Consider the following 21916-nt stretch of genomic DNA (forward strand, 5'->3'; position numbering starts at 1 on the left):
AGCGAGGTCTTTGCCAAGTCCTTCATGCTACTCCAGTGCAGAAACTAGTTTCTTGGCAGAGATTGAAGTCCCAAGGGAAAAATGAGCTGCATACCACCCAGGGGCAATGAGATCCTGGGGGTCTCGTGTCTGGTCCATCACTGCCGCGTGGCTTTGCGGGATGAAAGCTGTAGACTCTGGGTGATTTCTAGCAGCATCACTTTCTACCAGCTCTTTCTGGTACAGAGTACCAGTCAGTGAAGGTGCGTACCATCATTTATCACCTCCAAACCTGGATAGAATAATGAAATCCTTTAGTAATATTTTTGTAAATTTGAATTTCTTTCTGAGATTGATTTCATTAAGAATTTCAGTTTCAAATTACTAATTGAAATACTCTAAAAATTATTTTTTTCAGTCTGGGAATAGAGCGCTGATTTGTTTCACTAATTGCAAGCCAGAAGTTTGGAATGCTCCGTAATGAGATATTTCACAAACAATCTTTGTTTCAATTAACTTCAGGGAGGGGGGAAAATACAAAATTGTTGTAACTAAGGCACACGTCTGTAAAAATTAAATGTGTTCCTCAGATGTACTTGGGAAGATAGAAGGATACATTTGTTGAATAAATTGTTCTCAGTAGCCAAGTTCAGGTTTGGCCTGTTGCTCAGTGTATTATGACAACAAAAAGTGAAAATGCAGCCAGGCATTAATTTTTGCTCTTTTTTTTTTTTTTTTGACATATATATATATATATATATATATATTTCTGTATTGGTTTTGCTATCATCAATGTTTAAGAGGCATTTGGACAAAGCCTGCAGGGATGAACCAGCTGCAGTGGTTTGAGTCTGGCCATGCCGGAGAGGGGTTGGGGTGCTGCACCCCTCTTGCATGAAGAGCTGTGGCAGCCCAAAATGTGAAAGGCCCAATTTTAAGGTGATGGCTTGAGGAGGGAGAGCAAACCCTCACCCACATCACATGGGCAATTCACAGGGTGCAGCCGTGGGGGAGCGCATCCCACCCACCCGAGGCTGCTGTACCTGCCAAGGCTACCTCAAAGGCATGGTGAGGGTGGGGGCTGCGAAGACATGGACCCCTTCACCTGCGGCAGAGAGGTCCCCCAGGGCACCCCGCTTTGCAAGGGCTTCAGCTCATGAGCAGCAGGAGCAAGGAGGTGGCTGTGGCCTTGCAGCTAGCCCCTTTCCCCCCCAGGAGGATGTCAGCACCTGTGGCCACGTGTGTGTGCATGCAAAGCTTTGGAAATTTTCATTTTAATAAAGGCAGCCTTGGAGGAGCGTGAGCAATAACCTGTCTGCTCTTTGGCACTGACAGTTAGGTTGTCCTGCAAAATGAGATTTTGTTACCCCAGCACAGCAATCTTGTTATCAACTCCAGCTTACATCAGCGTGCTTTATTAGAAGACAGCAGAACTAATTCTTTAGACATTAAGCAACATCTAGCTTCTGCTTTTATCAGGCTGGCTGAGTGTGATTAAATCAAATCCAGAGGTAAGCCCAATAAACTCCTGGATCTCTGGGCTCAGATATTTGGTCCACCCACAGATGCTCTGAAGTCTGGTGACAGGATAGAAGTTAGGTCTTCCCTGCCCAGCCTTTCCCACTCTTGCTGCCTCTTGAAAATCCAGTTTCCTACATCTGACCCATTGTACTTTGGGCTCTCAGGTTTTATTAAGGCAGGGGGATCCATCCCCTGCCTGTTCCCAAGCTCATGTTGCTCAGCTGTGACTCCACGCTTGAATCCCTGCTCCAAAGGGATGGATCTTCACCTCAGTGGGGGCTGCTACAGCTGTGCACGTGATGGATGGTCTATTCCGGCACTCCCATCCCTTCCAAGATAAAATCAGCATCACACAGCTGTCATCATGTGTAACCAGCAGCCAGTCCCAATATCCTGCTTGCACCCAGCTTTTTTGTCAACTTAGATTGCACTTTCATCCCTGAAGGCATCAATTGATTAAGCACTTATCACAGCTCTTCTATATCTTCAGTGGAGAAATTTATGCTGCTATTCCCACTTCTACCATGGGACTGACGAGGCTGTTGGAGCTTATGGATCAGCACAACGTACAGGAAACCCCACGTTACTGCTGGACATGGCTGGTGGCCACCCCGGGGAGCATGTGCCAGGGCATGCTCCCCTGCGCCTTTCCTCCTTCAGCAAGGGCTGTCTCCCTGCAGCGCTTGCAGCATCCCTGAGAGAAAAAATGGTAGTGATTCATTTGGCCCAAGACTGTAACATTTAATTCCTTTCTCCTCCTTCCCAGAGTATAAATCTCCAGCCAAAACCCTTGCAGATTTACTCCAGAGAAGGAAATAATCTGCAGATGCTGACTTTTCCCAGCTCTTGCCTCACCTAAGGGGCCAGTGACAACTACTTGGGTCCTTGCCAGGTTTCTGGGTGGACTCGTCTTACTCACAGCTTTGTGTTTTAATATTATCCCACAACACTGTTGGCCAAGTATCTACAGAGCTGTGAATTGTCCCCTGAGCTGTCATGACAGAGAGATGTTTAATGCACAATAGCTATTATTTCCCAAATATTGATGCCCTCAAGGCTTGTGGGATCTCCTTTCAATAACTCAGCCTCCTGCCATCTAGGACAGTGCTGTATATAAGAGGACGTATGGTAAAATGGCACAGGAGGTGATTTTTCTTTTCTAAGCATTGATATTAAACAGTGTAAAACCACATTAATGAAGAAAGACCATAGATCTGCCTGGGGGCAATGTACAAGCTTCTCTGCAGGATTTCATTTTGCAGAATGATGCCAGCCCTTGGCCTGGCTCCTGCTCTTCCCTGCTGGCTCGTAGCCTCTGGCTCAGTGCGGCCCTGCCCTGGGCACAGGTGCATCTGCAGGGCATCATACAGACACCGTTGGGAAGGGACGGGGCTGGGGGCAAGGGAAGTGAGGTCCAGGTGGTGGTGCAGCATCCCCTCTCCCCATTTACCCTGCACCATGGTAGCACTGAGCCCACGTCAGAGTGAAACGACTGGGATTTGGCTTAAAGCTCACAGAATATGTCTCCAGGGGAAATTAAAGAAGCAAATTAACAGCAGCATCTTTTATTTTCATAAAGCACTTAAAAGCACCAGATGCATATAATCTGTATTTTTGGCTCTCTAAACTTAGGCTTTCATTTTAAATGGCAACTGGCGCTTGGAAAATTCATATTTAGTGGATGGCAGAGGGAGAAAAGCATGGACCAGATGCACTGAGTTTATTTTCTTTTGACCAACTTGCACAGCTCTGGTGATGCCAATTAATCTGGATTTCCAGAACTGCAGAGAAAACCAGGAAAACAGAAACCACCACTGACCTTGCTATTCAGCTATGTTTGAACAGGAGTGCTTATCGCTGGTATGGAGCCAGGACAGGGCTTTGCACAGCACTGCACGGCCACCGCTGCAGCAGGGCTTGCACCCACAGCCCATGTGAGAGCCATTGCTGCAGAACCAGCATTTGCTGGGACACTGCAAGCCAAGAGGAGCTGGCTCAATTCATAGCTGTCTGACAGAGTAGCTGGGGTTTCATTTTCCTTAAAATGCCTCTTGAAGTCGTGATTGTCAATTTCAAATGGAAAAACAGTTGTGGGTCTGCTCATCCCTCCTGCATGGCTTTGGCATTGCTGTTTGCCAAGGGTCTTTGTCTTTGGATATCCTTCCTTCAAAGTCGTTTGGAAATGGTGCTGTGTATGGAGAGAGAAGAAAATGCAGCGGTTATTGCCTTCCCACACCCTCATTGTTCTAGCTGAACAAGTTTAAATGTTGATATGAAATCTTTCTTTCCATAAACTTTCAACTAAACTTCCAACTACAGCCATTCTTCCTGTAACTGTGCTTTGAAAGCTTTATTATTAACATTACTGGTATTCTTTTACATGACTTTTGTAATGTGAACAGTTAATTTCTCCATCTATGTCCAGAAGGAAAACGTCTTCATTTAACTCAAAAAAATTCCTTCTCACTAAACATGAAGGAACAATGAATAATTTGAGGCACACACAGAGCAAATATTTTATTAACGCTCCGAACACCAAAACACAGTGTGATAGCAGACCTGGGTCAATGTTTTTTTCGCTCTTGTGTTCCCTGGGATAAAACTTCTCCAAACAGGGCTGTGGAGGGTGCACGCAGCTCAGAAAATGCTTCCCACTGCTTCAGCCCTGGAAAGTAAGGGATAAGCAAAATCTCAGCTGCTGGCAAGAAAACCAGCTAAAAAGCAAGGTAATCTGTAATGGTAGGCTTCTATGGGCAAACTGTAAATGATCCCGCACGTCACCACGTGCCACACACTGAGACAACTATTTCCAATTTGTCAAGAGCTGCATTTCTTCTATACCAGTGGCAGGGCTTTATTTTTCATCCGGAGTCTTAATTAACACATCGATAGAGCTCTGTGTTTAAACGCTCCCGGGGCACTGGTGGCCGTGCCAGGTGTGTCCCGGGGGATGGCTGGGGGATGGCTGGTGGGCACCATGCGGAAGGCACCGGGTGGATGTGGCAGGCAGGGTTTGAACTGCCCGCTCTGCCTCTGCAGGCAGCCGCCACCGCACGAGGCTAGGATGGTGCTCGCTCCTTTTTCAGGCAGCAAAACCTCCTCCACGCTGCCACGTCGCAGCCCCGGGGGTGGGACAGCAGCAGCTGCCGGGAAGGTGGCCGGCCGGGAGCGTGTCCCAAGCACCGCAGTGGCATCGCGCCGTGGGAGCCCACGACCCCGAGAGACACAGCCTGCGCGCGTGTAAGTATGGCTGCGGCGAGGCGAGCACAAGCTTCACAGATCGCATTCAACTCCTGCGAGAGGGATCCGTGTTTTGCTGGTGTTCAGCAACAAGGCGTAATCCTCTGCTAATCAGCCCAAGCTCCGCCTGCAAATACTTGACGGCTGAGGGCAGGGTCACTTTGTTCTCTGGCTTCCTGGGGAAGGTTTAAAGGGTTTTGCAGGGAGCATAAAGCAGGTTTAATTCTGCTGGCGCTGGTGTAAACCAGGGGTGGAACAAGTAACCGCAGTGTAAACACTGAGTCTGGTTTTGCAACTCCTCAATCTTTTTAGGGAGCTACATATAAATCTGGATTATGGCTGAAGGGAAGATGTGCAAGAGAACATTATTATCCAAAAGTTTCTATCAGCCTGATCCAGAAAAAAATCCTTTTCTTCCTTTTCTTTACTCATTTTTAAAGTTAACTGGCTGCCGTTCAAACAGCAAAAACCATCAGGAAATAAATAGAGCACATTCAAACAGGCAAAATCATAATGAAATAAATGAGACAAATTCCGTGAACTGCACCTAACATGAAAATGAATCTCAGCTGCTCATTAGAGACTGCTGAGCAGGGGACGTCGGCAAATTAAATCATGGGAAGCAGAGGGAGGCATAGAAAAAAGGTTGATTATCTAAATCTCCTCTTATTAACTGCAAAATATTTTTTCAAGATTGAAGACGGTAAAATTTGTTAGTGGCAAGTAGCAAAGCCTCTATGCACTTAAAGTAAAAAGCGAGGAGCTGGGCAGAGCAGAGGAATGGGTAAACAGGGCATATACCGACCGCTTTATCTTCAGGGTGGGTTAGCAGCGAGGAATTCTCACCTGACATACATCCAGGTGTTTGCTTCCTTATGCTCTCTGGCAAAATACATCCTTGCTTTCCCGAGGTTAATTGGGATTTTGCCGTATGGGCAAAGACAGGGCCGCGGGTCGGAGGCTGAGGCGCAGCAGCGGAGCCGGTGGGTGGCGTGGGCAGCGTGCTGCCTGTGGGCGAGTGGTGGGTGATGCCTGGGCCATCGCCCCCCACCTGACAGAGTCAATCCAGCTGTGGTTTGTTGGTCTGTCTGATGCACAGGCCAGGTCACCTGTCTTATCTAACGCACCAGGCTTGCTGAAGCAGGCGGTGGGGGGGAAAGCTTTGTGGCTGGGGAGGTTGTCACCTTCCTGTGCCACTCTGACCGGTCTCGTGGGCATCTGAGATCCAGCAAAGTTTTTAAAGCTCTGCCATCTGTTTGTTACCAGGCCTTTTTCATCATTGCTTTTTAACATACTCATTTTTGCTGGTTTTTCCCTTGAAAGCACTTTGCTGTCTGAGAGGGTGGGGAACGGGGAGCATGCCAAAAGCCAGGTATGCCTCGGTGGTGGTATGGGTGGAATATCATACCGTGGCTCCTGCTTCAGAGGTCACCACTGCTCTTCAGGACTTCCCCAAGTACAGCAATGAGCAGGCATTGCTAATTGATCTAATGGCTCTTGTAGCAGCATGCACTGGAGAAAGTGCACTGCTTCCAACCTTCACTGTTCATCTTCCTGCAGGAGCCTTTGGGACATGTGGAGATGTGGCTCATGGGCTGCAAACCCGAAGCATGTCACAACCTGGACGTTGGCATGAGCAGCAAAGGAAAGCTGGCAAAGCTAAGCATTTTATGCTACGGTCGAAGAGGGGGCAGGAGGAGGAGCTGAGGAACTGCAGCTGCTCAGCATGAAGGCTGTCCCTAGAAATCATCCTTCAAGAAGGAGAGAGAGCCAGGAAGAGAATAAGACAATGGCCAGGCAATGTGGAGATGTCAGGGAGAAATTGTGCCAAACCCACCTTTCTGCCGGCGGTGTAGCAGCCCAGCTGTACAGGGGAGAAGGAGGTGTTCCTGTACAGGGGCTTTAGGGCTGCACCATCTTCTGTGACATTCTCATAAACAAGGGAGGAAGACGTGGCCTTGATGAGACAGCTATTGGGTGGGTGGGAAGATGGTTGCACAGTTAGTCAGGAAAATGATCAGCAGTTCAGTGCCAGAAAGGGAGGTAATGGCGAGTAGGAACCGGAGCCCACTGCTCTTCTGTGTCTCTGTTCGTGATTTGGAGGAGAGACAGGACAGCTGCTATTTGATCTGCAGCTCAGAGGGACTTGAGCACAACAGAGGGCAGAATTACAGTCCAAAGGGACAACACTAGTCTGGAAAAAGTCCATGGTTTCTATTTCAGTGGTCAGGCTGGTAAGTGAAGGCAAGGGGCAGGGGGGTCCCGGTAGGGTGAGGAAAGCTGTCCAGGCTGCGCTGGGAGCCAGGGGATGTCTGTGCGTGGGAGGCTTTCACCCTTGGCTGCTGTGCTTCAACAACAACAGGGCTTGGCTGGAGACAGTCCAAAGGCAGCGATAAAAATAACAAGAGGTGGCTGGGCTATAACCTCTGCTGGAAAACCAGAGGAGATGGGTTAAGAGACGCTGGGGAGATATGGTGCAGTACTTAAACACAGGACTTGTGAGGAGGAGAAGGGTTCCTCTTTCTCCTTGCCAGTTATGACAAGACATGGTGGACTTAAGCTGTGGTTTAAGAGGGGATGAGCACATCTTTGTGCACTTTCCAGGGTACAGCCCAACATTTCCTGATAGCACACCCTGCCTCCCCCGGCTCCCGACTGTATAAGCTGGGTTTAGCACAACATCCATTCCTGTAGCTCACATGACTTTCCTGAATTAAGTACTTAGCCCGTGGGAATCACACCATTATCTTCAGAGAAACTAGAAAAATAAAGAGTGCATTATAAGGTTTTTATTGTTTTCACCCTACCGTCAACATTCCCTTTAAGAACATCAAAAGATTAAAAAAGCAGATAGAGACATCTGCCAGCATCTCTGGAGATGTGTGCTGCACTTTCTTCTAATCCAGACCAAGTCTTTGGAGCCTCTCCATGCCTTCAAGAAATAGGGGAATTTTTCTTTTATTTAAGAACTGTCTAAAGACCCTTTTACTGGGTTTTAACAAAGCCCTGTGTCAGCACAGTTAAAAAGTGTTGGCATTTCCTCTGCGCAGATTAAAGATGACATATCACCCTTTGCTGCTCAAACCTGATTTACAGCTTCTATTGCAAAATTGCATAATACTTTTTTAAGTGCTCTAAGGCGCAGTGGCAGGGGCGAGGACACAGAGCAAAGTCTGGGCGCATGCTGGTTTGTACCTCTGCAGCATTTGCTATTCCTTCTCTAGGTCTGAAAGAAAAGCTGCAGGGAGCCACCTTCCCCTCCAGCACCCTTCTGCCCCCCAGCATGGCATCACCCATGAGGAGCCTGTGCACCGACCCTGCCAGATACCTCCAGTCTTTCCGTCTCTTCCTCACGAATTCAACCGAGCACCAGTGCATGCATGGCTTCATACAGAGGCAGCTGCCCGCCGTGATAGCAAGGTAACATGGAGGTGGCCACATGGGGCTGAAGGACAACCCTGGGCATGGGCCCACGGTGGTGACGGGCTCGGCTGAGCTGGGGGGGCTGCCTGCAAAAGACAGATTGCTGCTCCCCGCCGGCCGTCCCATCTGTGGGGCTCTGATAGGGCTTGGCTGGAGTTTTGTTTGTACACGCAGCTGAGCGGCTGCTCTTTGGGCTGGAGCCTGCCTAGCAGCGGGGAGATAAGGCTGGATTCTTTCCTTGCATGCAAATACAGCTTACCCTGAATCAACTCTAAAATAGAGCAACAGATATTATATTCTAACATTAGATTTGGCTGAAAACATCTTTTCAAAAGTAGTTTTTTTCAGGTGATATTTAGGCCCTCTCTGCTATGTCTAAATAATGCTCCTGCTTTGCTGGTGCGTGGGTTTTGCTGGAGCCCTCGCTTTGCGGGCTGGCTCGGGCAGCAGGCAGCCGGCATCAAATCCTGCCTGCGGGGAGGCCCTTCTCTGGGCTTGGAGGTTTATGGCTCTGCCAAGACCTTGCTAAGGGATTTTAAGCATGTTACACTCTTCCCTCTTCCTTCCCGTTTTGCAAAATGTAAAACTTCTACAAATAATTGCTCAGCTGCTGTGGTCCTCGAAGCACAGACACAGAGAAGACATGTACCTGCTTCTGCTTGTATGCACATGTAATGAAAGCAGAACTCCCCTGCAAATTGCCATATTAACGGGAAATTGGGAATCTCCAAAGAGCAGAGTTCTGAACCTGGTCCCTCCTGCCAGCTCACCGGCACACCTGTACATGTGCAGGTTGCATTTGATTTTGTTCTGCAGATTGTAGTCTTCATGGGATCTCCAGTGCTTCGCGCAATGCATGTAACCCTCTCTACCGGGAAGCTCTCCTAAAACACAGAAATAATGTTTTTCAGTATTGGAAACGGGAAGTCTACAATCAATATTCTGAGCGTTGGTGGTGGAGCAGGTATGCTATGGACTTCAATATCAATGTGCTTTTACCTTTTTTTTCAAGAATAGAGGATTAAAATTTGCAGAAAGGAGCCAAGTGGGAAACAAGTCTTCTCTTGAAAAGCTCCGGGGGACAGATGGTGTTAGCTGGTGTGTGGCCACATTGCCTAAAAACAGCTTGTGCCTCCTCACCCTGATACTTGCATGTCCTCCACAAGAAACCTTCTTCTGCACCATTGCTCCTCAAGGATAGGGAAAGGCTTGACCTGCCCCATAGTGTTTCTATGCCAAAAAAAAGTGCCATAATCTCTTAGATTCCTCAGATTATTAAATTTTTACTGGCATTGAAATTATTTTCCCCTGTAACTATTTACTGAGGTGATAACTCCTCACCATCGCTGCCTCCTGCCTTGGCTGACTTCTGTTTTGCCTGTACCCTCCGGGATCTACCCTCCCCCACAGCACTGGAGCTGAATGTAAGCTCCAGAAGAAATCCAAAGAGATCAGAAAGAGTGTCTTATCTGAAGTTCACTGGGTGGAAAAACAATACCAATAACATCGAGTGGATGCTTTTCATTAAGTTCTTCCTTAAGTTCCCCCATAATTAAAGTCTATGAATTTTCTAATTCTGCTCTGCCCATTAAGTCATCAAACTTAAATTCTCTATGAACAGTTAATTCAGTTTGAATGCTTTAGTCATACTATCTCCAAAGACTAATCTCAGCCTTGTCAATCTCTCCTAATAAGTAAAAATAATTGTATGTAAATGGTGGGTATTATTTATAAAACAGGCAGTGTGACAGAGCAGGAACATCGCTTTCCAAACAAAGAAAACCATTCTTCTGCTCCCAAAAATGTTGGTTTTGACAGGAACGCTTTAGGCAGGTGAGGTACAACTCCCTAACCAGGGATGCTCCAGCTTAGCATGATGGACATTCAATAACATGCAGGCAAAGCTCATTTTGTGATGCAAAACCCCCAAAATTACCAGACCCTTGCTGCTTTCTGCCTTGTTCAGGTCGTGGGTCCTCGGGTGGTCAGGAGGGAGCAGCTTCCCAAATCCCCAGCTAACCCTGGCTGGTGTCGGAGGGCAGTGATGGAGCTGCTGCCCTGGCCTCACCTGCCCCTGCGCTTCGCAGGGAGAGAGCACGGAAGGGAAGTGTTTCTTTTCCACTTTCCCACCTCGAGAGACAAGCAAACCATTTAATGTAGCATCATATCCCATTACACACGCCCATATACAGTGCCTGTCTTCGCCTACAGCCTCTGCCTTATTAAGTTCACACTCCAGCGCGCAGCACTCTGTACCTTTAAAAACCATAAAAGTCATCAACACTGCTATAAAGTAGCAACTGTGCTATAAACTATCCCGTTACGTAAAACGTTTAATTAGAAACTTAATGGTGAACATAGTGGTAGCCTTTAAAAGGTAATTGTGTTGGAGAGTTTAAATAATTCGGATAGCCTAATTGCCAAATTGTTGATAATGCAAGCTGCCACAGATTTGACTGTAAAATGCCTCAGGACACTTGTTTGCATATAAAAGAGCTAACTGAAGTCAATTAAGGCTGTGGATTAAATTATGAATCAAAAGGGGTGTTTTTTCTGGTTAAAAGCAATACAAGGGTGGTTTGGCCACAGAAGAGTGGAAAGGAATATATTAACCTATCTCCATATGGAAATGCAAAATTAAAATTATTTTTTTATTAGGACCTGCACGCCTTTTCCAAGGGCTAATCCATTTTACAGGAAGTTGGTAAAGCAACCAAAAATCAAAATATTGCAGTAGCTCATTACAAAACCTGTGTTCCCAAATTTTACCACGGCAGCCTGTGGATGACTGGCTTTGCTCTGATTTTTCAGCAGAATACAGGGTTTGCAGTGACAGCAAAGCTGCATCTATTTATCTTACTTCAGAAATTCAATTTCCCTCCCTCAAGGAACATGCTTGCACAGATGCCATGTAAATTTTGGTGTTATCAGTTGATTTAAGAAAGACACGTAAGTCTGAAAAAATTGAACTCTTCCTCACTTTTTATGTTAAATTCTCAGGGCTTAAATGAGCCAGTGAGACCTGGGCTGGGGTGCCTGATTTTGACCCGAGGTGATGTGTGGTGGAGCCAGGAGCAGGCAGAGATCTCCTTGTAGTCAAAGGGACCTTCCTGGGGGAGGACCTGGTGTGCTGGGTTGAGCTCTGGGGAACACATTATGGCTATTTAATCCCCAATATTTTCCTTTTGTACCTCACATCTTCTGTGTAAGTGAGCTAACACTAAAGTGGCAGGAGCCCAGGGGCACTGAAAATCATGAGGGTGGGCAGAGGCTGTGCAAATACCATGGGGGCCATCCCTGCATGGTCCCTCAGCAAGGGCCTGTCTGGCTGTCAGGGTTTGCTGGATGATCTTCCATTCAGTACAGAATTTTTTGTTAATTTGCAGGGATTTTTATGATATGGTATTATAAAAGTTCAATATTTGTTGGTAACATGACCCCTGGCTCTATATTATTTGCCACCAATACCCTCTGTCTCACTCTTTCTACCATAATTTATTCTTCTGTTATTTTTTTTCCACCTAAAATTTATTCAAGCACAACAGGCAGACATGAGCCTTAAGAAAGCTAAGCAAGCCAGCGTGATGCTGTCCCTGGACACGTGTCTCAGCAGGAGCATCAGCTCCTTGAGCTTCCTCTATTGTGGATGGGGAAAGGTGACCAAGAGCAATGGCAGCTCATTTTAAATTTTGAAATGTTGGATCTATTGGTACTTCCCACAGTAAAATAATTGTATCTGGCCTGAACAATGTCCAGAGAGAACTACTCCTCCCCAAAAAAGTACAGTCAGCTCTGGGGTGTTCTGTAAACAGGGGTTAGATAAATACAAATGGTATGTGTAGTATTCGTCATACTTATGGAACAAGTCACAGGACACTTAAAGACAAACAGATATAAAGGTTGTTTCTGATTCCAGTGTAAACACATACTCTTTTCTCCCTCACCCACATGCCCTGGTAACCAGTGAGGTGCTTGGCTAACAATGCTATTACTGATCCTAAGAAATCCTGTCAGGTCCACTGGTGACGGGACCGTCAGGACTGGTGCTGTCAGAGCCACTGAGGATCCTCCCCAGCAGGTTAGCCCATGTCCACAAAACATGAGCTCAGGCCATGCATGACTGTGTCTGGTTTTCCCTTGGCACTGATGGTGGTAGTCAGAGAGGAGGAATGAGGATAGCTGGGACTGGTATTTATATTTTTCTCAAACCCTAGAGCTAAATCTTCAGGGACAATCTGCTAAGAATACAAAGCAGCTACATGTGCCTGTGTGGTTTGTTTTCCATACCTGAATGGCAGGCATAGGTCTTCAAGACTGGGGATGTGATGGTGGTGGAGGTAACACTTGCCTGAGCTTTGCTTTCACCTTGTGTTTCCTGTCTCCCGCTTCCCTAGGTGAGATCGACCTGCTGGTCCTCTCAAAAGTACAAGCCAGATATCCAGGGGTCCCCATCAACAATGACGTGATAGAGCCGAGTGCTGACCAAATCTGCAAGTACAAAGGTATTTTTACTTTAAATAAATTGAATTTACATTCAGTATGCTAAATGCATTAAAAAGAGTTGAACACTGCATGACCCCACATTCAAATGCTTTTTTGTCAGAACTGGCTCTTAAAAGTTAAAAAAACTCACTGTTTTATGCTTTTTTTGCCATCACTGCTCTTCAACAATCTTCAGTCTCATTGCAACGAACTCTGTGTGGCAAACACTTGGGCTGGACAGACTTTAAAAGCTAAGCAAGGTGGGAACTGATGAATGATTTTATGGGAATAGAGTAAAATCCCCACATTTCAGAAAGTTCTTCCTCCTTCAACTTGCACTGAATCAGGATCTTCCTCAACATCAAAGGGAAAATTCTCCCTCGTGGTAATTCTCGCATATCTTAAAAATCGTTTGCAAATAACAAATTGCTAAACCTCATGGTGTTGCACTAAATTAGTTACCATCCTTTGAATTAGAAAACATGGAAAGGAAAACAAGATGGATAGAAAAGATGTCGTTAGAGCTTGTTTCCTTCCACCAGCCCAAAGGTCTGAGCACCACCGATGAAGGAAAGCCAAGCATTTTCCAGGGAGGATTGAATGTTAGGCAGGAGTGCTTCAGGCAAATTGCCCTACAAATCGAGCATTAAATATCAATCCACAGTTTGATTATCACTGGATTAACACCTACCAGGCTTTACCTTAGCAGGTCATTATGGTCTTGTAGGGAGATGACACCAGCTACAGCACCGCAGGCGGTGAGCAGTACCTTGCCAGAAAGCAGCTGCTGGATGGATGGACGTGGCAGTAATGAATGAACCTCCTCAGCAGCCTGTGCTGCTGGAAATGCTCCCAACTAGTAAATACCAGGCTGTAAAACTACACTGTAAATTTCCAACTCTCGCTCTTGCTTAAGTCCTTAAAGAAGCATTCCCAGTATGGAACAACTGGTGGAAGTCAAAGGGGAAAAAACCCAATATGGTAACAATCCCTTTCTCCCTGTAGTGGGGGAGTTTGATGTCTCTGGAGGTACCAAAGGCTTCCACGAAACGCATCATTTTTTTTCTATCTGCCTCTGTATCACATGGAACTGAGCTTTGAAAAGATGGCTTGTGCAAAATCCCAGGAACTTTTACATCGCTCCAGACTGAGATACTAAAGGATGGGCAACAGAGCATCTGCTCTGTTGATAAGACAGTTCTGGCACTTGCCCATAGCATTTCTGTGCTGTCTGGGCAGTGGACCACAGGTGTGTGGGGCTGGATTTGCGCTGAATTTTCCTAGTGGTCCTACCACCTACCACCACTGGCAGTCCTAGCCTACTTCCGTGAGTTTCTTTCCAGAAGAAAGTTAAAGAAAATACGAGACGTTGTCCTTATTTTAAGTTTTATGCTAAACCAGAAATGAAATATTAATCTGAATTTCTTTCTTTAAACTTTCTTATTTGGTAATTAATCATGTCCCCAGTAGGTATCATTAATTAGGTTTCTCAGCCCTAAGAATTTCCAGGGAGAATTGGAAACATTATCTGCGCCTCCAAGGATTCAGTAGTTATGCTTTCTGCCTAACCAGATACTTTCTCCTTGGGAAGGAGAAGCCAAGCTCACAAGAGAAACTTCATACTGGGATGTGCATTGATGACAAGCTGAGGTTTCTCTTAGGTTGCATCACACAACAGAGGAACTCCTCAAAGCCCTGTGGCCAGGCTGTGCCTTTCCCTCTTTTCTGGTCCGTGTCCAGGTGAAGTTCCTTGGTGACCGTGGCTGGGGTGCTGGTGACCCCACAAGCTGGGTTGAACCCAGGAGAAAGTTCAGGAAAACTTTTCAAAATGGTTAGTGTGATACATTTTGGCTTCAGATGAACCTTTGGGCAGAAACTTCCCACAATCAGGATGAGTTTGCCCTTTCTGAAATTTTGACTTTAAAAGCTCACCCTGGGAAGCAATTCACTTTTCTTTCTAATGCCTCCTCACCGACTCTCTAGCAATTGAATTGAACCAGATTGCACCAGATTATTTGTGATGGTGATATGAACTGCTGCTGGATGAAGCCTGAGTTTAAAACGGCAAATTAAATCTGAACCACAAGCGCTGGGGCCAGTGACTGATAACTGGAAGCGAACAGAATAACAGCAACAGCATCCGAAAGGGGTGGCCCATTTGCAGCCATAACAGAGAGGAGATAAGCGCTGATGGAGCATTTCTCATCTGTCTGATGGGGATATGTCCTAATCAGAGCCCAAAAGGAGAAACATTTTGATTAGTGGTGTAAAGGCGCTGGTCTTAGCAAATCATGTTGTTTTGAACATGTGTTCTGTAGCTAAGGCTCAGTCTGCCTTTGGGCCATTGAAGTTTTAAATTTATGTTAACTCCAGCGAAGCACAGGAATCGCATCAGGGTTAGCTTTGTCCTGGGGCAATCCTGAGCGCCAGGCAGGAGTGCAGTGATATGAGCTCCATATGCCAGCAGATGGACATTAGTATTCCAGCATCCCCTAAATTATGAAATTATCTCTCGGTTTTGCTGCTATAAAAAGCAAAGAAATGCAGTGATGAGCCAGGCCCTTGGTATAACTTATTCCTTGAATCCACTTCTCCAGCTTTCTGCTTTGCTCAGTTGCTGGGTGTGCATTGTATCAAGGTCTGAAAGCACACCATGTGTCACTCTTTATACTAGTCTTTGCTTTAAAACACCATTATCCCTTTCACCTGAAGCAGTTGGCTGAAAGGGTGGGATTTTGAAAAATTATTTGAACACTTCAGAAGCCAAATGTCCAGAAATGGCTCCTTGCCCAGGGAGCAAAGCTCCTTCCCTTTCCCACCATCCCTGTGACACATTTCCAGAGTGAGCCATTTGCTTTCTCTTTCTCGAGCTTTTAATTGTGCTTCTCTCTAAAATAAAACCCTTTGATCCATCCTCGAGCCCTGTATTTACTTATTCAGTCTCTGGGGTATCCTTTGCCATGGCCTGGCTTCTGCTCAGCTACGTGGGTCTTGCACGGTACCTAAATGAAGGGTCCATCAGCTCTTCTTGCATTTGCCATCAAATGTGCCCCTTGTGGTCTCCTAACTGGTTATCCCAGCCAACACCTTTTAATTCAGCTTGAGCCAGTCATGAGGAAGAGTTTCTTTCTTTTTTTTTTAATGAGGCAAAGACTAGAAGAGCCCAAATGAGGGTGCAAAGGCAAAAGCATCAGACCCTCTTAAGACTTCATCCTACAAAGACCTTTCTCACATACGGGCTCAAGGTTTTAAATATTCCACTGCTGTGTTCTACTGGCACCAAAACTCTCTACCTAAATATGAGTTTTGGATGTATCAAAGCTCAGAATGGAAATTGGTCCTGTATTTCCAATTGAGATATCACTGTCCTGCCTTCTGTATTTCAGAGCGTGTGGCTGAGACATCAAACCTTGAGAACGTAAAGTTTACTTGGCATGTGGAGACAGCTTATGAATATGAAAGTCGAATGAATGCAGAGAAGAAGTCTAAAAAATGGGACTTCATTCACATGGTCCAGGTAAAAGTCTCTGCAAAGTAAATGTTGTCAAAGACTTGGCTGTTAAAAGTATGCATGAAGTATGTGACCTCATTATCCACTGTAGGGGGAAGAAAGGTGAGTTTATTTCCCTGTAATTTAAAGTACTTAAGGGTAAATGAACTGCAAAAATGAAAGATGGGTTACAGCAAAGCAACTTTGAGCACAGTAGTCCTATTAACCAGGCTGTGGGTGGCAGTCAACTAAAAATACATTTTAACTAGTGTTTTCAAAGCTCCTTGTCCTCTCCATGAAATTGCCTTTTTATTTCCAAGTTTATGAAAGCCATTACAAGCCACCTTCACTGCTAAGAAAGGCAAATCTCTTCATCCCAGATGAGTGAATGAACATGAGCTTGGTCCCGGGACAGCCAGGAGCAGGCAAGGCAGTGACAGCCCCCAGCGTGCAGTGTGAGCCCGCTGCCCGCTGCTGCGCTAACGTGTCTCGTGGTCCTGCTGCTTTTCTGTCCAAAGTTGCCCCCATTGCATTTCTTTTACCTAGTGGTACCAGTTATAATATCCACTTGGACAGTATTGTGTCTCCGTAAGCATCTCCGCTCTTTCCAGATGCTGTATTACGTGAAAGATGTCCCAGCGACTATCCGGTACTTCCACAGCCTCCTGGAAGCACAGGCAAAGCTCCTCATTATCCTGGTGTCAGGTGAGAGCTGCCCCACCACCATTACACCACATGGCAAGAGCCATGAGGACCTTTGGGATTCCTGTGAGTTCAACACAGGCCAGCTAGAAACCAATGCACGTTTTAATTTACAACACCCTTTATCACCGACAGAGGTGCACTGAGTAACAAATGGTGCCCGCTGATCTACGCCCACTGAACTCTGCACACCACCTATATCTGTGCAGCTCTGTGCTTCAGACTGTAAAGCCGAAGGTTCTGTGGGCCAGCAAACCCGTGCCATGGGCACAAAATGTCTTTTCTCACCTTTTGCCCTTCCCCATCCTATAGTCTGGCCAGTGATGGATGGCAGCAGAGAGCCCTCCAGCAGGCGAGAGGCTCCATCCCACAGCTCTCGCTTGCAAGAGCTCCTTCAGCCTCTGCTATTTTCTGTGAAAGGCTTTTCAGGCTGGGCACCTCATTATCTCACTCCCAGAGACTAATGGCATTAAGCAAACAGCTACAACAGGACTCGGCTGTGCCATACAGCAGGTGTTAGAGCACATATGGTTCATTTTCTTCTCAAACTGCCCATTTCCTTAATATCATCGTTTTGGGTGGAAAAGAGCGTTCTTAGTCTGTTCTTAGGCTCTGTGGCCAAACCAGTGGGAAAATGTGGGAGCAGAGTAAACAACAGCCTTTTAACACTGTGGGCAAGATATGCTAGAGGTAGTGCCATGGTGAGGTCTAGTTTGACTCTAGAAAGCCTTTACCTTGCCACATAAGCCACGGAAATTTTAGTTGTGCAAACAGTTGCATCTCATAGTTTTGTCAAGGATGTTGTTACTTGTTCAGAGGTTTAAGCTTAATTTTTTATTGGATTTGGATATGTCTGCGAACTGTAATGTGTTTGATGGAGTTCCTTTTTTGTGTTCATGAAGCGTCCACCGTGAAGTGACACTTCTCTGACCTGAATTTATTCAAACTATTTTTCTCCAAAGAGTTTTTGGTTTAAAGTGTTTTCAAGCAGTTCACTGCAAGAAATCTGTATTTTAAATGATCTGATTGTAGATGATTTAGAAGAACTGTTCCTGTTCTTTGGCTGAACCAGAATAGATCATAATACCAGACTATTGCTGATTACCTGCGTATAGTTAATTGAAACACTTTTCCAGTTGCTCAGCCTGTCCCTTTGGATATTCGTGAAATATGAATACAGGGAGGAACATGTGTCTATTCAAAATAAATGTGATTAAAAACTTGAATTCATCAAAAGTATTTGAAATCCTCTCTGGGCCAGGTGAGGCTGTGTTTTCTGAGGGAGCAAAAAGGAGCAGAAATTGTTGGGGCCAGCAAGAAAATAGGAGAGAGGAGCAGGGCTCAGAACAGCAGAGAGGAAAAGATGAGGAAAACCTTGGGGGAAAGAAGAGTATCAAGAGAGGGGAAGGGGAATTGCTCTGAAAATGAGCACTGAAGCAAAAAGAGGTACTGAAATATAAGCAGAACAAAGGTAATTTCAAAAAACAAAGGTAATGTCATCTCCAACACAAACACATTAGGATGTGTTAATTAAAAACCAGTCTGGGAGTAGGATTGGTGGGAGAGGGCTTGGTCAGCTGGCGAAGGCTGCAGTCCCTCCTGCCCCGGCCCCGCCGGGAGAGCAGGCAAGTTGCAAGAGCTATGCGGTGTTATTTTTAACATATTTAAAAAATCTGTTTACATCGCCTTGAAAACAAAAGTAGTGCCATATGCTGAGCCTATTGAGAGCTATTATAATAATGCTGCGTTCAGGTAGTGTATAATTGCTCGGCTCAGAGATGGCACTGAGTCACACAACACTGACACCAGCAAATTTTCTGCAATTAGTGCTCTGCATTCAATTTCCACCAGGTGAAAGAAAATATTGTAGCCCCTCTTCTAAATTCCAAACTGTTTATTTGACTATAAATAACTGTTTGCAGATAAAGCATTTGCAAAACCGACGAGCAACTGGTTTTAGTAGTTATGGAGATTTATAGTCATAACTCTCAAGAGCTGCTCATTAGGCTCAGAGTTATTTTCATCCCATCCAGTCATTCTGGGTGACCCTTTTAAAGTGATTTATAGCAGAAATGCTGAATCAGAGATCCAGGCTGAGAGAAAATAAAGATGTGAAGACATACTGGGGGGAGGGTTCACCTCACCCAGCTGGTTTTCTTTGTAAAGGGTCCCTTGAGAAGAGGTGCATGAGCAAGTGTGGGCTTGGCACGGGCTCAGTTCTGGCGGTGATTGCGGTGCTACAGGAGCCTTTTCCTTCCTCATGCTTCACCTTTGCACACCCACACAGTATGCAGCCAAAACGTCCTTCTGGCACGGCTGCGGCAGTCTGCTTGGGGTGAGGGGCAGCCCTCTCGGTGTCCATGCCCAACAGCATGTGATGGGAGCCAAGGCTAAAGGCTGGGAGGATGGTGCAGCTTCATCCTGAGCTCTGTCCATCTCGCCCTTTTCTCCATCACACATCCAGCTGCATGGACAATTTGATGAGAGTTTTGTACCCTACGTATTTCACGTAGCAGAGAGATTGTTTACTGGTACTAAGTAATTCAATGAAGCTCGTGTGTAGCTCAACCACAGGGTAACTACGTGAAGGAATAGTAGAGGACTTGGTCTTCCCAACAGGCAGCTGAAATCTAGGGAATAGTTTAAATCAAGAAGATGGCACCGAATAGCTAGTGCTCAGCATGTGGACACAGGAAAGATGTCCCTGTGAGATACTGCCTATGTGCAGGAGGCAGAGGGGTGCAGCGTGTTGGGAGTGGAAGAAGGGAGGATTGGGTGCACTGAGCTGCTCTGGCCTCAGCTGGGGGCTTGGTGGGAGGTGCTGGAGCTCCAGGGTAGGTATGTCCATCTCCTCCTGCAGCCCCAATCCCAAGGCACAGAAGCAGGGAGGCAGATGTCTCCACCACATGTCCCAGCTCTGGAGAGATCCCACTCACAACGAGGACAACTACTGAAAAAACGGATGATCAAAAATTTCTTCAAAGAGTGTTTTTCCTTATTCCTGAGCATTTTTCTTGTGGTTTATCTCTCAGAAACCAGTGGCTGGGAAAATCTGTGGAAGAAGTATGGGTCTTCCTTGCCTTTAGATGATCTCTGCTCTTACGTTTCTTCTGCTGACATCAAAAGGATACTGGATTCAGCCGGGCTGAAGTACCAGGTCCATGAGCTCCCATCCTCCATGGACATAACGAGCTGCTTTGTTGAAGGGAACAAGGATGGGGAGCTGTTGCTGGATTTCCTGACGGAAACTTGTGAGTTTTCAAAAACTGCTCCTCCTGAACTAAAGCGTCAAGTAATGGAGGAGTTAAGAAAGCCTGAATGCAGCGAAGAAAGAGATGGGAAGGTGCTTTTTAATAACAACCTGAGTGTCATAGTGATTGAGCCATGAGTTAACCTCTCCTTGCCTCTTGATCCAAAGCAAATAGCCAGATATGAACTGTTAAAAGCTGAAATACATTTTCCAATATTTTGTACGTGGCTCAGTTAACTTCAGTACTGACATATAATTTTTGGAACCTGTTAAGAAATCAATGTTAATGTCTTTTGTTACAAGTAAACTTTAATATCCAATTAATTCTGCACTAATTATGAATGTGTAACTCACTAAGCAGTTAATTTTGCTTTATCATATGGATGTTGTATAACAGATGTAACTTGCACCAGCCGCTCAGGCCCTGCAGAAACCTGACCGTTTCCTAAGAAATAATCATGAACTGTACATGGTTTCAGTGTCTTCATTTAAAAACTTTCTATGGACCAAATAAAAAAAATTACAACTTCTCAGTGCAGCTGGCAAGAGTAGAGGCTCAGAATGACTGACTGGGTGGGATTTCTTGAGCTTGTGACTTCAAGATCTCACACCTCCAGTTACTGTGAAAGTGGCCTCACACCTTCAGCACGTGCGATGGTTGCTTGCTCCTGCCTCTGCAGCCAGCTCCATCTAATGGAACTGATTCCCTTTTCCTGTATTTTTACTTTGTTTTTATGAGGTTGCATCTGCAGAGTGATTTCTGTACCAGGTCCACGCTGGCACTGCAAGAGGGAAGCAGCTGAGAATGGTTGAGGTGCAGCAGTGGTAATGACCATCCCGGAGAGGTAGATTTCACCAGCGAGCCCTGACCCAAAGCCTTTGCTCGGAACCAGCTACTGCTGTCGCTTTGGCCTTTTTGCTATTTTCATTTAGCCACACAAACCTGCTGGCCACAGCCTTTCTCTAGCCTGGCAGCAAGGGCCATGCATAGCTTGTGAGCTGTGTAACAATGAAGAAGCGAAAAGAAATTCTGATGCCAAACTCACAGGTTTCAGTGGGATTTGTTTCATTTTCAATAGAGTCATGTCAGGTAAAACTGTTCAATATATAGTATACGATGTTCAGCAGGAAGATTCTTTACCTCCTCGGTCCCTTCTCCATGCGGAGTTGTCTCTGCTCTTGTAGTTGATGCATTTGTTTTGCGAAATGATTTTACAGCTTTAAGAAGTGTTGCGCTCTCTGCAAGGCACAATGCATAGTGGGATACAATAGGGTTGCTTGAATGAATTTAATAGTCTGAATGCTCAGTTTATCCCATGAGACAGGTGAGGTTTATGCCATTGAAATAATCTGACTCAGTGTTGAAAGGGCTTACTTTAGGTAATACTTCAGCTGTGAGCAATTGTATTTTATTTTTGCATATATATTTCTGATACAATATAGATTATTAATAATTTTAAGTGATTTACAAGAAACTATATGGGGTGTTAATAGCTGGTTTATGTTCATTTTAGGGTGAATTATTTGAAACACAGACTTGTCTTGGTGATCAAATATTGATTCCAGTGTATTTTAGAATGTTTCTATGGTATTTCTCAGTGTTGAATGGGACAAAATCTATTGCTGTTTTTACACAGTGCTATGTACAGATTCCTGCATTAGAAGACCCCAGTGTATCTGTAAGCAGCTACAGTGACAAGCAGGAAAGAAAGAAAAACTCTCATTAGGACAGATTGCTCCATGCATTTCTAATGGGAAACAAATTAAAGTTACAATTATTTTTGCAGCTCTTTTGTGCTGTCAGTGGCCTCTTATAAATGGTGCTTGCG

The 21916-nt window shown here is 45.6% G+C and overlaps 1 protein-coding gene and 1 long non-coding RNA gene across 4 annotated transcripts; one reads left to right on the plus strand and one right to left on the minus strand.

Moving 5' to 3' along the window:
* Positions 1 to 1289: 1289 nt before the first annotated feature.
* On the minus strand, positions 1290 to 6695 carry LOC106112792 (uncharacterized). Its single transcript, XR_001227309.3, has 4 exons — positions 6578 to 6695; positions 4060 to 4165; positions 3320 to 3688; positions 1290 to 2194 (listed from the first exon to the last, which is right to left on the minus strand). It is a non-coding gene; the product is annotated as an uncharacterized LOC106112792 (long non-coding RNA).
* On the plus strand, positions 4598 to 20625 carry HNMT (histamine N-methyltransferase). 3 transcript variants are annotated; one of them, XM_055812735.1, is made up of 8 exons: positions 4608 to 4740; positions 6301 to 6383; positions 7963 to 8160; positions 9075 to 9127; positions 12558 to 12665; positions 16032 to 16162; positions 16747 to 16840; positions 19870 to 20625. In XM_055812735.1, the coding sequence occupies exons 2-8, from the start codon at positions 6322 to 6324 to the stop codon at positions 20223 to 20225; spliced, it is 1002 nt and encodes a 333-aa protein (XP_055668710.1). In that variant the 5' UTR covers positions 4608 to 4740; positions 6301 to 6321; the 3' UTR covers positions 20226 to 20625. The 3 variants fall into 3 exon arrangements, with proteins under 3 accessions (XP_027649666.1, XP_055668710.1, XP_005242420.3); XM_027793865.2 differs by lacking the exon at positions 6301 to 6383 and having other exon boundaries at positions 4598 to 4740; positions 7965 to 8160; XM_005242363.4 differs by lacking the exons at positions 4608 to 4740; positions 6301 to 6383 and adding an exon at positions 6416 to 6717 and having other exon boundaries at positions 7965 to 8160.
* The last annotated feature ends 1291 nt before the right edge of the window (positions 20626 to 21916 follow it).

Source organism: Falco peregrinus, chromosome 8 (assembly GCF_023634155.1).
Source record: "Falco peregrinus isolate bFalPer1 chromosome 8, bFalPer1.pri, whole genome shotgun sequence".
In the NCBI taxonomy this organism is placed as follows: domain Eukaryota; kingdom Metazoa; phylum Chordata; class Aves; order Falconiformes; family Falconidae; genus Falco; species Falco peregrinus.

Excerpts from the sequence above, each read along its gene's own strand:
- HNMT (XM_055812735.1), top strand. The coding sequence starts at position 6,322 with ATGTGGCTCATGGGCTGCAAACCCGAAGCATGTCACAACCTGGACGTT. Across the intron at positions 12,666-16,031 it reads CCAAATCTGCAAGTACAAAG|AGCGTGTGGCTGAGACATCA; the intron begins GTATTTTTACTT and ends TCTGTATTTCAG. Across the intron at positions 16,163-16,746 it reads ACTTCATTCACATGGTCCAG|ATGCTGTATTACGTGAAAGA; the intron begins GTAAAAGTCTCT and ends CGCTCTTTCCAG.